The 15,370-nt window shown below is 41.5% G+C and overlaps 1 protein-coding gene and 1 pseudogene across 1 annotated transcript in view; one reads left to right on the plus strand and one right to left on the minus strand.

Moving 5' to 3' along the window:
• LOC100949369 overlaps positions 1-9,410 on the minus strand; it is a 25,595-nt pseudogene extending 16,185 nt beyond the window's left edge.
• TSNAX (translin associated factor X) overlaps positions 9,311-15,370 on the plus strand; it is a 43,772-nt gene continuing 37,712 nt past the window's right edge. The window contains exons 1-2 of the mRNA XM_003797427.3: positions 9,311-9,424; positions 9,838-9,942. Of these exons, the coding sequence (XP_003797475.1) occupies positions 9,409-9,424; positions 9,838-9,942 (121 nt within the window). The 5' untranslated portion in view covers positions 9,311-9,408. The remainder of the gene's footprint in view (positions 9,425-9,837; positions 9,943-15,370) is intronic.

Here is a 15,370-nt window from a genome sequence, read left to right on the forward strand (position 1 = left end):
TGGATTGGAACCTGCCAGCTCAGGTGTATGTGGCTGGCGCCTTAGCCACTTGAGCCACAGGCACCAAGCCTCAGGTTTTTCACCATTGTAAGTTTCAGTGAAAAAACTGTGGCCATATAGTATGTTGACTTATGTTTTTGAATCAGTCTTTGTTAAAAAATGTGTATATTTAATAGATTGACATGATGGTATATGCAGCTTTGTGTCTTGCTTTATTAGATAGCATATCACAAACTTTTCAAATGTTATCAAAATATTTGAGTTAAATGTAATATATAATATTGCATTTCATACAGGTATCATAATCTAATGATTCCCACATGTGAGAGTTTTAAGTTGTTCCCAAATTTAGTTAATAGAAGTAATACTGCATTGAATAAATATCTATATTTAAAGCTTTATTTGCATCCCTGGATAATTTTAGGGAAAATTCCTGGGAATGAAATGGTTGGCACAAGAATTGTGAACATTTTTTAAGGCTCCTGAATATACTAACAAATTATTTTGTGAAAAGGTTGTAGAACTTGCATTTATATTAGCAATATGTATGTCTGTCCTGCTGGGCCTTTACCATTGATTTATTGTTAATATCATTTTCTGTGTATAGTTAAAAACATAAGTATGATCATAATATACAATTTATTCACTGAGTATAGTAATATAAAGAACTTCCTAATGTGTTTCAAATTCTTGGTAAATGTCTTTCCATACAACTACATAGGCAGATCATGATTTGGTTCATGCCTTTGCTGTTGAATATTTAGATAATTTCTTAATTTACTGATATAAATGATGAAACTGTGAACATCTGAAGATATTTTAAAATGTTACTTTAAGTTAGAATAATTCTCTCACTGAATGGACCACAGCAAAGTTTTAGGGGATAAAAAGATGAACGAGATCTCTGTAGACTGAATTCTTACCCAGAGGTGTTGTGCTGACATAGCCTTGAAGTAATAAAGTATGTTCTGGTGTCCCTGTGAGGTAAAAGTAAACCACTTCTGGTGCTCTTTCCTTATTTATAGAAAGAAAAATAAACCGGTTGGATCAATGGCTGTAATTCCAGATACTGGGAGCTTTGTTGATCTGTTTGAAAAAAGAGAATTTATGTGGAATATCACCTGCATTTGGAATTACTGCCTAATTAACAGTCTCACTGTCCAAGATTCATTTTGCACTGCTTAAGAAGGAAGTTAAACAGGGATGTGCTAAAAATAGTCATTCCTGTTTCTTGCAAGTCTTTGATGGCGGCACTGGTCTCAGACTTCTCTAGGAATGTAGTATTGCTTTGGCATTGCCTTTTGGTAGGAAGAGCTTCAAAGACTTCCACTTGTCCTTCCTACAATTATAGTATATATTTCACGTATCAGAAGGTCAATGTGAAAATTATGCCAGTGTTGAGGACTTGTACTTCAATTACACATTTTTTTCTTCAAAACAGCTATGGAATGGGCTAATGGTCCCACCAAGCTCACCACAAGGCATACTCAGATAAAAACTGTTCATTGCCTAATCTCAGTATACCCCAAACCTACCAGGTGATCAGAGTAGCTTTCTGCACACCATCTTTTAATTTTTTTTTTTTTTTTTGAGACAGAGCCTCAAGCTGTGCCCCTGGGTAGAGTGCCATGGCTTCACTGCTCACAGCAACCTCCAACTCCTGGGCTTAAGCGAGTCTCCTGCCTCCGCCTCCCAAGTAGCTGTAACTACAGGCGCCCGCCACAACACCTGGCTATTTTTTGGTTGCAGCCATCATTGTTGTTTGGTGGGCCCGGGCTGGATTCAAACCTGCCAGCTGTGGAGTATGTGGCTGGCACCTTAGCCACTTGAACTACAGGCACCAAGCTTGTGGCTACAATCTTAAAAATACTCTTAGCACAGTTAAAGACACAGCTCTTGGTTGTCAACACCAAGTCAAGAACTGTGATCATAAGCCTGTCATCATCTTTCTTTAAGGTCTTTTGGCACCTCAAGAAGGAACCATTTGTTCTCCAGAGGCTTCCATCCACAGGCATTTCATTGCAGTTGGTATCAGTAATAATTTAGGTGACTTTTTTGCCACTGCAAACTATAATCTAGCTGACAAACACTTTCATTGAATTCTCAATGACTTTAGATGAAACTAAGTCCAATAACTATTTCCCTGAGGGTTTGTGGCCTGCAACTATTCTTCATAACAATTTTTATATCAGTTAGAGTTTTTCATTGCAATTATTTAATCCATTCTAACTAAATTATCAGAATAGGAATTTATTAAGCAATTTTGGACTGTCTAAATGGAGAGAAGGTTGTTTGTTTAAAGACAAGGTCTCACGCTGGCCCCATATACCAGAGGTGGCAGGTTCAAACCCGGCCCCAGCCAAAAATTGCAAAAAAGAAAAAAAAAAGTGAGACTCTGTCTCAAAAAAATAATATAATAAAAGTTAAAAAATAAAGACAAGGTCTCTCTATATCACCTAGGCTGGAGGGCTGTGGCACCATTCTAGCTCACTGCAACCTCAAACTCTGGGCTCAAGCGATTCTCCTTTCGCAGCCTCCCAAGCAGCTGGTACTATAGGCATGTACCATCATGTCTGACTAATTTTTAACTTTTTTTTTTCTCGCTATTGTTGCCCATGCTGGAAAGAGTAGTTTTGATAAGAGGAACACGGTCTTTACCCAAGCATAACACTTGAAATCTATTCAAGTGATTTTATACTTAGGTGTTATCCTGAAAATTCAACCATTAGCTCTCCCTCTCCCCCAAACATGACAAAACAAATTTATGAAGAATCTTTTCTTCATTTTCGATTTTTCCTTAAAGGCTAATATGCCTGAGTCTATAGTTTTTCTAAAAGAAGTTCTAGGAAAGCTATCAATGAGGTTCTTAACTCTCTGTGCCTATCAGTTATCTGTATGCCGACACCTTTTTTATCCAAAGTTTATGATTTCTGTTTTTAGGCACCTAGAGAGTGCCACCTTTTCAATTTCTCAGAAAATTCCTTTTTTTTTTTTGAGATAGACCCTCAAGCTGTCACCCTGGGTAGAGTGCCGTGGCATCACAGCTCACAGCAACCTCCAACTCCTGGGCTCAAGAGTGTCTCCTGCCTCAGCCTCCCAAGTAGTTGGAACCACAGGCGCCTGTCAAAAAGCCCGCCTTTTTTATTTTTGGTTGCAGCTGTCGTTGTTTGGAGGGCCCAGGCTGGATTCAAACCCGCCACCTTGGGTTTATGTGGCTGGTGCCTTAGCCACTTGAGCCACAGACACCGACCCAGAAAATTCCTCTTTTGAATTAAAATTTTGTGTCACCTGATGGGACCAGAAATAAAAAATATCCTGTATGATGTTACAGGGCACTCTTGAGGATTCCTCGAGTTCAGGATTCTCTTAGTTTCTGCTCTAGTTCATGGTCAATCCTATCCCCATAAATCTGGACAAACAACAAATTTAACAGCTACCATATATGCCATAGATACAATTGCATGGTAAAGGCAAGGAAAGAAAAAAATTGCCATGAATGATACAGTAAGCAAGGAAACAAGGTAGACCCCATAGTACTCGCTTCTGTAGCTAGTCTTGAAGCAAATTAACTGGTGTTTTCCTCTCCTACCACCTATTCCATGCTTTGTGTGTCTTTGGCTCCACACTATAGCCAGTTAAAGTTCTTTGGCTGATGGGCCAACCCACACCTTTATTTCTGTGGTGCTGGAATCCTTAGAGATGCTGTGTGTGATTGGGTTGCAAGAGTCTAGTGATAATTTTGACAACTGCACATGGTATACAACAAAGGAACCCAGGGATCTCTTGTGTTTCAGCTGTTATTCTCCCAGCATCCATTGTAAAACAGCAATCCTATTTCCTTGTGGTAGTCAAGGTCGGTTAGCAGGTATTCCCCCATCCCCAAGGGCCCCTGGACTTATTTAGTGCAGGGTTTTTAACTGCCACACTACTGACATTTTGGACTGGAAAATCCCTTGGGGATGTGCGTGAGGTGCCGTCCTATGCATTGTTTTAATAAAATGCCTAGTATCCTTGGTCTTTACCCATTAGATGTTATTAGCAGCTGCATTCCTACCCTTCCCCCATTATGATAACCAAAAATGTCTCCAGACATTATCGATGCTTCCTGAGAGGAAAAAAAATCACCTTTTGTTGAAAACCATTGGTTTAGGGTTTGAAGAGCTCCAAAGGGACAAGTGGGAGCCTTAACCCAGTGTTCCTTAGTGAGCACTCTTCTCTCTTGCTTGATCAATTCTTGACCATGCTTGGAATGTTGAAGAGCTTTCAAAGTGCAGCCACACCAGAAGGTATGCAAGGAAGGGGCGATGGGCAGAACAAAAGAATACGCAATACATTTGGCAGAGAGAAGGGGGAAACCCTCATATCCTGACGTTCAAAAACACATTTGAGCTCAAGCTGTCCCCTGGGGAGAGTGCTGTGGCATCACAGCTCACAGCAACCTCCAAGTCCTGGGCTCAAGCGAGTCTCCTGCCTCCGCCTCCCAAGTAGCTGGGACCACAGGCGCCCGCCACAACGCCCGGCTATTTTTTGGTTGCAGCCGTCATTGTTGTTTGGCGGGTCCGGGCTGGAGATTCGAACCCACCACCTTAGATGTATGTGGCGGGTGCCTTAGCCACTTGAGCCACAGGCGCCGAGCCAAAACACATTTTTCTAAATAACATTTCCCCCTTATTATAATGTATACCTATTGTAAATGACTTGGAGAACAAAAATGAAAATAAAATTTCTCATGTCACCGTTCAGAAAAATACATTTAACATTTGAAATACATATATTTGCATCAAGTCTTTAAAACAAAAATCAAAACCTGTATTTTCAGGCCAGGCACAGTGGCTTACACCTGTAATCCTAGCACTCTGGGAGGGTGAGGTGGATTACCTCACTTTTTAAAAAATAAGGTATAATATATACCTTATATGTAATAAGGTAAATAATATATTTACATTAAAATGTATCAAAAATAGGCCAGGTGATGTGGCTCTAGCTGTAATCCTAGCACTGTGGGAAGTTGAGGTGGGTAGATTACCTGAGCTCAGAAATTTGAAACCAGCCTGAGCTGGGAATACCCCGTCTCTATTGAATGGACATTCAGTTGTTTCAACCTTTTGGTTACTGTGAACAGTTCTATGAATATTTGTGTACAAAGTATATAGCTATGAGTGGAATTGCTGGGTCATATGGTAACCCTGTCTCTATCTTTTTAAGGAACTGCCAAATTGTCTTCTATAGTGGCTGTACCATTTTATTATACCTTCCTACCAGCAACGTATAAGTGTCCCAATGTCTCCATACCCTTACCAACAAGTGTTATTTTGATTTTATTATTATTATATAGTCATCCTAATGGATGTAAAGTGACATCACTGTGGTTTTACTCATTACTCTTTAAGTCTTCAAATACCAGCTTCCCTCTTGTTTTGTAAAAGAAGTAAAACATTTTTTATTTTTTTTTTAGAGACAGAATCTCATCTTGTCACCCTTGGTAGAGTGCTGTGGTGTCACAGCTCACAGCAACCTCCAGCTCTTAGGCATAGGCAATTCTCTTGCCTCAGTCTCCCGAGTAGCTGGGACCCCAGGTGCCTGCCACAACACTCGGCTATTTTTTGTTGCAGTTTGGCCAGGGTTGGGTTTAAACCCACCAACCCGGTGCCCTACTGACTGATCCACAGGCCAGGCGCCACCAGAAGTAAAACCTTTTTTTGCTACTACATCTTAGTATTGACTTAAAAAAAAAAAAAGCAATCTGCAAATTGATAATTTGTATACTTCACAATACAACTCTAGATCTGACAGGTATCTTTCAAATATTATGTTTATCTTTTTAAAAATGATCACTCTTGGGCTGAGCACAGTTGCCCATGCCTTAATCCTAGCACTTTGGGAGGCGGAAGCAGGAGGATTCCTTGAGGCCAGGAGTTTGAGACCAGCTTAAGGAGGAACAAGACCCTGTTTCCACAAAAAATAGAAACCATTAGCCAGGAGTGGTAGTGCGTGCATATGGTCTCAGACTTGGGAGGGGAATTGCTTGAGCCCAGAAGTCTGAGGTTGCAGTTAGCCGTGACTAGGTCACTCACAATTCTGGCAATTCCTCATGATTTCCCGTCCTAGGATGATAGGGCCAATGTAGGGACCCGCCCACATAGAACTGTCCTGCCCAAAAGGAATGAATGCACCAATCCCTACCCCTCTGAACTTTTATATTCTCATCTACCTTAATCCACGTGCTTCCTTTTCAAATTCAGCTCACTCACACAAGAGTGGAATAAAGGCTGTGTTGCCCAAACAGAAACTCAGAAATGCTGAAACAGATAACCTCTTGAGGCCCTGCCTGTATTTCTCCTCTTACTTAATTATATAATTTTCTTTCAATAATCAAAACCAATTGCTTTCAATAATCAAATTTCTTTCAATAATCAAAACCAATTTTTTTAAGTGACTCTGTCTCACTTTGTCACCCTCGTCAGAGTGCTGTGGCATCACAGCTCACAGCAACCTCCAGCTCTTGGGCTTTAGTGATTCTCCTCCCTCAGCCTCCTGAGTAGCTGGGACTACAGGCGCCTGCTGCAATGCCCAGCTATTTTCTTGTTACAGTTTGGCTGGGGCCAGGTTTGAACCTACCACTCTCGGTATATGGGGCCGGCACCCTGCTGAGCCACAGGCGCCACCCTACAAAATCAATTTTGATATTCACATCAATTTTGATATTCTCCTGTAATGGTGACCAATGCAAGGAATTATGAAATGAATAACAACAGCATAGTGGAAAAACTCAGTGCTTTATCCAGAGTCAAATATGGGTAATCAGAATTCCACAGAAGTGGTTAAGAGCATCCAGAGGTAAGGTCTTTTTTTTTTTTTTTTGAGACAGAGCCTCAAGCTGTGCCCCTGGGTAGAGTGCCATGGCTTCACTGCTCACAGCAACCTCCAACTCCTGGGCTTAAGCGAGTCTCCTGCCTCAGCCTCCCGCGTAGCTGGGACCACAGGTACCCGCCACAACGCCCGGCTATTTTTTTGGTTGTAGCCATCATTGTTGTTTGGCGGCCCGGAATGGATTCGAACCCGCCACCTTAGGTGTATGTGGCTGGCGCCTTAGCCGCTTGAGCCCCAGGCGCCGAGCCCAGAGGTAAGGTCTTACTGAAAATCTTTCCTTTCCTTTCTCTGACTCGGGGTGGTAGTGTTTCTTTTAAAACAAACAAAAAACTGTTTGCCAAGTACTAAAAATCACATGTTTGCATCTGAAGCAATAAAGTAAGGAGACAGGGTAGGGACACAAGTTGCCACAGAGGTTGAAAGCTATTTCCCCGACAAAGAAGTTGTGACACCTAGGAAAGCCTGGGGTAAATGTATATGCAAATAAGTGCTGGGAAAATGCTCCTGGGATTCACCTCCATTAAGTACTTTGAGCATTCATCACAGGTTATAAAACTTAGTGTTCTAATCACTGCATTTATGGCAAGCGGTGAAAAGCAGTTTAATGTAGCTGAACAGGGTGTGGTGTCTGGAGAAAGAAAAGACATTATGCTGATCAGGTTTGGGGAGGCTGGGATCTTGGGAGCTGCTATTCCAGGAGAGTTAACCATTAAACACATATTAAAGGGGAAAATACCCTTTCCCCAGATTATGGTATCACAAGTGTCAACTCTTAAAATGTTTGTAACTGGCTTCCTTGGATGGGGGTGGGTTCTCATTAAAACCAGTAGATCTATATTAGACTTACCTTTTTTTATGGCATTGCCAAGTCCTAATAGAAGAGTTGGGGGATACAGATGGATGTAGGCAGGGTCAAACATCACACAAACTCAGGAGATGGGCTGACATCCACAAAGCAATTAACTCATCAAGCAAGGTTGATGAATTAAGGCAGTGGTTCTCAACCTGTGGGTTGCAACCCACAGGAACTGTATTAAAGGGTTGCAGTATTAGGAAGGTAGAGAACCACTGAATTAAGGAATGTGGCCAATCAATTCATGTATTCCTTACTGTTTTACTTTAGGGTTGGAACCCAGAGCAGAAAACCTTTCCAGGTCACTCTTGTGCCTGGAAGTTACTACCATATTCTAGCCAAGTTATTTCATTCACTGTTCCTTTGTTCCCAAATTAAGGAGGAAAGACTGTGTACATAATACCCGCCTACAACATGGAGGTTATTTAGAAACAGTTTAATAAAATGTACTTGTGTTCTCTGGCAGGCCCAAGGCACCCAACATACCACACCTTGGCCTGAGAGTGCTGAACTGCCACCTGATTACCTATCTCCATGCAAATATCATTCTTCCACAAACACTGCTGGGGGCTTTGAAGGGGTAAAGCAGAGGGCTAAGAAGCACTGGGTATATGACCAGATCAAAATCTAGTTAGTAAGGTAACACGGTATCTGCCCATAAGAAAAAGCTCACAGTTCAGCGGTGCAGAACTTTTCTCTCTCTTTAGAGAGCCATAGATACACATATTAAGTGGAAGGTACCGAATCTAGTATTTAATTCGGCACTTAATATGTGAAAGACAGCCTTCACGGGCCTTGGTAAAAACCCTATGAGGCGGGTACTATTCTATTCCCATTTTACAGATAAAGAATGCGAGGCCCAGAGGTTAATTGCTTCCTCGAGGTCGCGCAAACACTCCGTGGAGGAAGCAAATGTGAACACAGGCTGCCTGGCTCCCGAGGACCAAGAAGGAAAGGACTGAAGCGAGAGGGGACAGTGGAGAAGGGAAGAAGGGGAAACGGGGAGCGGAGAGGTGGGCGGAGAACCGAACGGCAAGCTTTACCTCGTGAGACAAAGCAGAGACACGTTCACTGACTGACTCGCGTATTTGCATCACTGTTAATGCTCCTGGCATCACTGCCAGCAGGGGTAAGTTGAAAACGCCCCACTCTAAGGTTAGGCCTGGCTCCAGGGAAGACTTTTCTACACGCTCAGAGAGCACGGAGGCTCCCTCCTCCCCCAAACGACCTGCTCCCGCGGGCGGACTACAACCCCCAGGGTGCCCCGCGCGCGACGCCGGGTCCGGCCTTGTAGGCGGGCGGGAGCGTCCCAAAGGTACCTTGAAAAAAAAAAAGTCTCGTACATTTTTTATTTTTTTTGCCGCTTCCTTTTACCTTCACAGAAGTCTCAGCTCCTAACTTAGAAGGTGCATTTTGTTTTTATTTACAGAGCTTGCTGTGAGGCGCGCAGCTTCTGTCTCCAGAGCGCAGGCGCAGGGTCCCCGGATCACGCGGGGGGCGGAGCGAGCGGCAGGGACTCGCGACGCAGGCCGGAAGTACGCCGGCGCGCAGGGAGCGCGCTTCCGGCCAGTGCGTCGACGTCGGGGAGGCTGCGGAGAGCGCTTGTGTAGTCGGCCGGCGCCGTGTGTGCGCCGCTGGGTCCAGGGCTTTCCCTCGCCGCTCGTCTTACCGGAGGCCTTGCCGACATGAGCGGCAGAGAAGGTGGTGTCTTCACCTGCCCCGGGCGCTGTTGTTCAGAGGGGTGTTCTGCCCGTTTGTGTGATTTCCCCCTCTCCTTAGCTTTGAAGGGTGCCTTTCCTTGCTCGCTCTCGGGGGCTGTGGCTCCAGGTCTGTCCCCGGCCAGATTGGCCCTACTTAGGCCCCTCGTTTTCTTCAGTCTCCGAGCTGTGATTTTATTCTAGCTCGGCTCTCCTTGTGCTTTATCAAGGGACCAGTTGGTGGAAGCCTGGATGGTTTAGGGGAAAAGGCAGGGCTGCTATTCTGTCAGTCTGCGGAGAAGGCTTCTGGCAAGGGCCCTCGTGGGGAGGTTTGAAGGAAGGGTTTGCTTATATTCTGTTTTTGGAAACTTTTGGTGATGGCATGTCCCTTTCCAACTTTTTTGTTCTCTACATAAGGATCAGGAGGGTTCAGGAAAAGGAAGCATGACAATTTTCCACATAACCAAAGAAGAGAAGGGAGGGGTGTTAATTCATCTTCACCCGTGATGCTGGCCTTCAAATGTAAGTTCTCTGGAATGTAATTTGGCGAAGGGGAGAGAACTAAAAGCTGTAACAAAAATTAATTTGCCATGTTGTGTACAAGGAAACAGCCCGTAAGAATTTAAGATGTGCAGATGTTGAAAATTCATTTTCCTGGAGTCTTTGTGATGGGACCAGATCTGCTCTAAAGTCTGTGAGGCCAAAGGCCTTGAGTTTTATGTACCATTAAGGTAACACTGATGTGAGTAAAGGCGTAAACGGGGCTGGGCACCTGTGGCTCAAGCGGCTGAGGCGCCAGCCACATACACCTAAGCTGGCCGGTTTGAATCCAGCCCCGACCCGCCAAACAACAGTGATGGCTGCAACCAACAAATAGCCGGGCGTCGTGGCGGGCGCTGAGAAAGGAGACTCGCTTGAGCCCAGGAGTTGGAGGTTGCCGTGAGCTGTGATGTCATGGCACTCTACCGCGGGTGACAACTTGAGGCTCTGTCTCAAAAAAAAGTAAACAAATAAACATTACTTCAACATAAGTAACATTAATTAGTTAAATATCAGTTGATTAATATTAGACGTGCCATAAACTTAAACGTTATTGTGTACCAGATATTTTCTCACATAGTGTGTATTAATTTTTATTTCCTCAACTAGACAGTTGAAGGGACTGTATCTTTGTTTTGACTGTAACACTTTGCACAGAATGGGAAGTCAAATCTGTCAGTAAATCATACATATACATGTGTGTGTTCATAGTCCCTCTTTTCTCACCATGTTAACTTGACAAGGTTGTCCCTCATTTGTAAACAAAACATCAGAGCAAATCATAAAACAAAATCCTTTTGTTCTCCTCCATGGACTGTCCTCTACTTTACATTTCTGTGGTTCAGGAATCTGGGGGGTGGGGGAGACTCAGCTGTTTAGTTTTGACCTGCAGTCATCTGAAGGCTTGATTGAGGCTGGATTGACAGTTTAGGCCTCTGTCTGCAACCTGTTCTCTGTTCCTCTCCACATAGACCTCTCCATGTGTACTTGAGTGTCCTCATGTGTGCCATCTGGCTTTTCTTCAGGTGGAGCAAGGAGGAAACCACAATTTCCTTGTGTCTCAATCTCAGACATCACAAACCGTCACTTTTGTCACATAGTATTTATTAGGAGCAAAGTAGTTTAAAAATTCTGCCTTATATATAAGGGAAAGGAAATTAAGCTCTACCTGTGGAAGGAAGAAGTCTCAGGTAATTTGTGGACATGTTTTAAAACCACTATAGTGCTTATAGTGATCTTCAGAGGTATAAGACAATTAGCTATAGTTGAATAGAAAGCACATTGATGGAGAAGTTAGAATTGCTTCTAACTTGGTGTCCCCTTTACTCATCTGGTAAACTCCTTTTGTTCAAGACTTAGCTCAAGTAGCCTTCTCTTTGAAGGCTTTCTGATTTTTCTCTCTAGCAGACTTGGTGACACATATTACATTCATTATCCGTCTATTCAGTCATTGAGTAGTAATCAAGCACCCACTGTGTTCTAGCATATGTTGATAGTAAACAAGAAAAATGAGGATTCTACTTTTCTAGAAATGTATTATAGCATTATTACATTTTTATTTCTTTGCATCTCTGTCCCTCATGTTGGACTGAGCTTGAGTATAGGAGCTGTATTTTGTCTAACTTTATGTTCATAGTATCAAACTCACAGTGGTCATTAATGTATACGTAAGAATACAATAGAGCCTCTATAGTTGATCACCTTCCTACACTGATCTCTCCCTTAAGTTGACCTAATTTTCTTAGATTGGACATGCTCCACATGTACATATCAGCACGTACGCCTGGTTCCTTATGTTGACCACCTCGATGTATTAAACAGTTTGTTACAATCCCTTGGGTGGTCAGTTTACAGAGGTCCTACTGTAATGAATACATGTTACCTTGATATATTAGGCAAAATCCTAGCTAATCATTATCTCAGATTTAGGTCCCTGTCAGCTAGTAATTTAGTTTACAGTTTAAGTTCTTTATTTTTATTGATTCATGCAAGATACATGTATTGGATACTCTCTATAGACCAGGCAACTTGCTGGGTTTGTGGAGTGAAATGGCTTCTAAAATGAAGTAGTTAAAATGTTCTTACACACAAAGTATGGTAATTATATGAATTGATAGATATGTCAATTAGGTTGATAATGGTAAGCATTTCACAATGTATATGTATATCAAAATGCTAACGTCCTGTATCTTTTTTGTTTCTTTGAGAAAGTACAGCTCTGTCAGTGTAATGGCATCATCATAGCTCATTGTAGCCTCAAACTCTGGGCTCAAGCCATCCTCCTACTTCAGTCTCTTGAGTAGCTGCAACTACTGACACATACCACCATGCTAGGGTGACCAGATTTTAACATCTGTAAGGTGGGACAACATGGCTGGGGGGCGGAGCAGGGGCACGGGGCAGGGGATGGGGCAGGCAGGGCCTGACAACAATGCAGACTTCGATAAGCAGTTCTCGATAATCACTTCTCAGCAATTATTTATTACAGTTTAACATTATAAAATTAACAAAAATAATATAAAACTTATATTCTGGCGAAATAGCCATATGGCAGCCGAAAACCATATATTCTCTTCTTGTTCTCCAGCCCATTCGTGCATTCTTTCCAAAAATCGGGACTTTTTTCTTTTTTAAAATGCCGCGGGACAAATTGTTGAAAAACGGGACTATCCTGCCAAAATTGGGATGTCTGGTCACCCTACACCATGCCCAACTAATTTTTCTATTTTTTAAGAGCAGGGTCTTGCTTTTGCTCAAGTTTGTCTTTTTTCTTTTTAAATTTTATAATGCTACAGAGATACATGTGATTTGATTACATAATTTTCTTTTGTACTACAGAGATACATGTGATTTGATTACATAATTTTCTTTTGTACTACAGAGATACATATGATTTGATTACATAATTTTCTTTTGTACATTTCAGGTCAAAGTCATAAGTATGCCCTGCACCCAGAATGTGTGCATTGTACCTGTTAATGTGAATTAACCCAACTCTCCTTCTCCTTCCCACCCCTTGATTCCCCTTGTTTACTTCCATATGTGCATGTCAGTATTGATTGATAGTTCCCATTTAGTATTGAGTACATTGGTGTTTTTGTTTTCGTTTTTTCCATTCCTGCAATATTTCACTTAGAAGAATGGTCTCCAGTTCCATCCAGGTTGTTACAAAAGCTACTAGATCACCTTTTTTTATGGCTGAACAGTACTCAATGGTATACACATACCACATTTTATTAATCCACTCATGTATTGATAGGCATTTGAGTTGTTTCCACATCTTCGCAATTGTGAATTGTGCCTCTATAAACATTTAAGTGCAAGTGTCTTTATGATAAAATGACCTTATGTCCTTTGGGTAAATACCTAGTAGTGGATTTGCTGGATCAAATGGTAGGTCTACTTTTAGTTCCTCAAAGTATCTCTACATGACTTTCCATAGAGGTTGTGCTAGTTTGCAGTCCCACCAACAGTGTACAAATTTCTGTTTGCAGCCACACCAGCACTTGTTTTGGGACTTTCTAATCAGAGCCATTCTCACTGGAGTTAGTTGATGTCCTATGGTGGTTTTGATTTGCATTCATTGCTCTGATGATTAGAGAGATTGAGCATTTTTTCATATGTATGTTGGACATCAGAAGGAAGTCAGGAGTATCGAGATGTGGAAAGAAGAGGACAAATTATTACTCTTTGTTGATGATATGATCTCTGTAGATATCCCCAGAGATTTTGCCCAAGAGTCTCCTGAAATTGGTAAATAAATTCAGCAAAGTCACTGGTTATAAAATCAACATACAAAAATCAGCTTTCGTACATGCTGACAATAGTCAAGCTGAGATTCAAATCAAAGGTGTAATACCTTTCTCAGTAGTAACAAAGAAAATACATGTAAAATACTTAGAGATATATTTATCCCTTCCTCTCGTGGAAGGGAGAGACCTTTATGTGGAAAACCATGAAACAGAAAAGAAATTCCAGGGGATGTAAACAGATGGAAAAACATGCTTGTGGATTGGCAAAATCAACATTGTTAAAGTGGCTATACTAAAAGTGATTTACGGATTCAGTTCCATCCCCACCAAAATATCAATGCCATTTTTTACAGATTTAGAAAAATATAGTTCAGTGTTCTAACTAGAAAAGACCCCAAATAGGCATTACAACCTTATGTAATAAGAACAAAGTGGGAGGCGTCACCTTACCAGACTTCAACCTATACTGCAAGGCTGTGGTAACCAAAACAACATGGTACTGGCAAAATGGACCCATGGTTTAAAGAACCTACAGGTGAAACCATCCTCATGTTACTGTCTGAATTTTGGCAAAGCAGATGAAAACATACATTGGGTGAAAGAATCCCTATTCAGTAAATGGTGCTGGGAAAACTGGATAGATGCATGTAAAATACTAAAACAGGATTTGTACCTCTCAGGACTTACAAAAATTAATTCACAATGGATAAAAGACTTAAACCTAAGGCATGAAATTTAAAGAATTGTAGAAGAGAATATTGAAAAAACTTACAGCTATCAGCCTAGGGAAAGTGTATGAAGAACTCAAAAGCAATCATAGCAACAACCAAAATAAACAAATAGGGCCTGATCAAATTAAAAAGTTTCTACACAGCCAAGGATACAATAAATATACAACCCACAGAATGAGAGAAAATATTTGTACATTTTATGTGGGTACATTTGGTAAAAGGCTGATAACCAGAATCTACAGAGAACTACAGCACATCATCAAGAAAAGATCACATAACCCTATTAGAAAGTGTGCAAAAGGCTGGTGCAGTGGCACACACTTGAATCCTAGCATTATGGGAGGCAAAGGTGGGCAGATGGTCTGAGCTCAGGAGTTCAAGACAGGCCTGAGCAAAGGCAAGACCCCCCCACCCCATGTCTACTGAAAATAGAAAAACTAGCTGTGTGTTATCGCAGGTGCCTGAAATCCCAGGTACTTGGAAGGCGGAGGCAGGAGGATCTCTTGAGCCTAAGAGTTGGAGGTTGCCATAAGCTATGATACCATAGCACTCTATCCAGGGTAACTGAATAATGCTCTGTGTCCAAAAAAAAAAAAGAAAAGTCAGCAGATGAATATTATTGTTGATCCATCTGAGTAAAGAAAATCTTCCTCAAAATAATCTTAAATGTATAAAAATAATTGGAAGAATATTATATTTGGAAAAATAGTACAGAGAACAGCTATATAACCTTCACTTTGAGTGACCAATTGTTAACATTTTTTCCACTTTTGCTTTATTCTAAGAAATCTATATATGTAAATTGATATATTTACACATACATTTTTTTCTGAACCATTTGAGAATAAGTTATATTCATCATGCCTGTATACCTCTTACCTCTTGGTACTTCAGAATATATTTCCTAGGAGGAGGAGTAGTCTCTCT

This window comes from Otolemur garnettii, unplaced genomic scaffold, assembly GCF_000181295.1.
Source record: "Otolemur garnettii isolate 467f Iridium unplaced genomic scaffold, OtoGar3 scaffold00116, whole genome shotgun sequence".
NCBI lineage: Eukaryota > Metazoa > Chordata > Mammalia > Primates > Galagidae > Otolemur > Otolemur garnettii.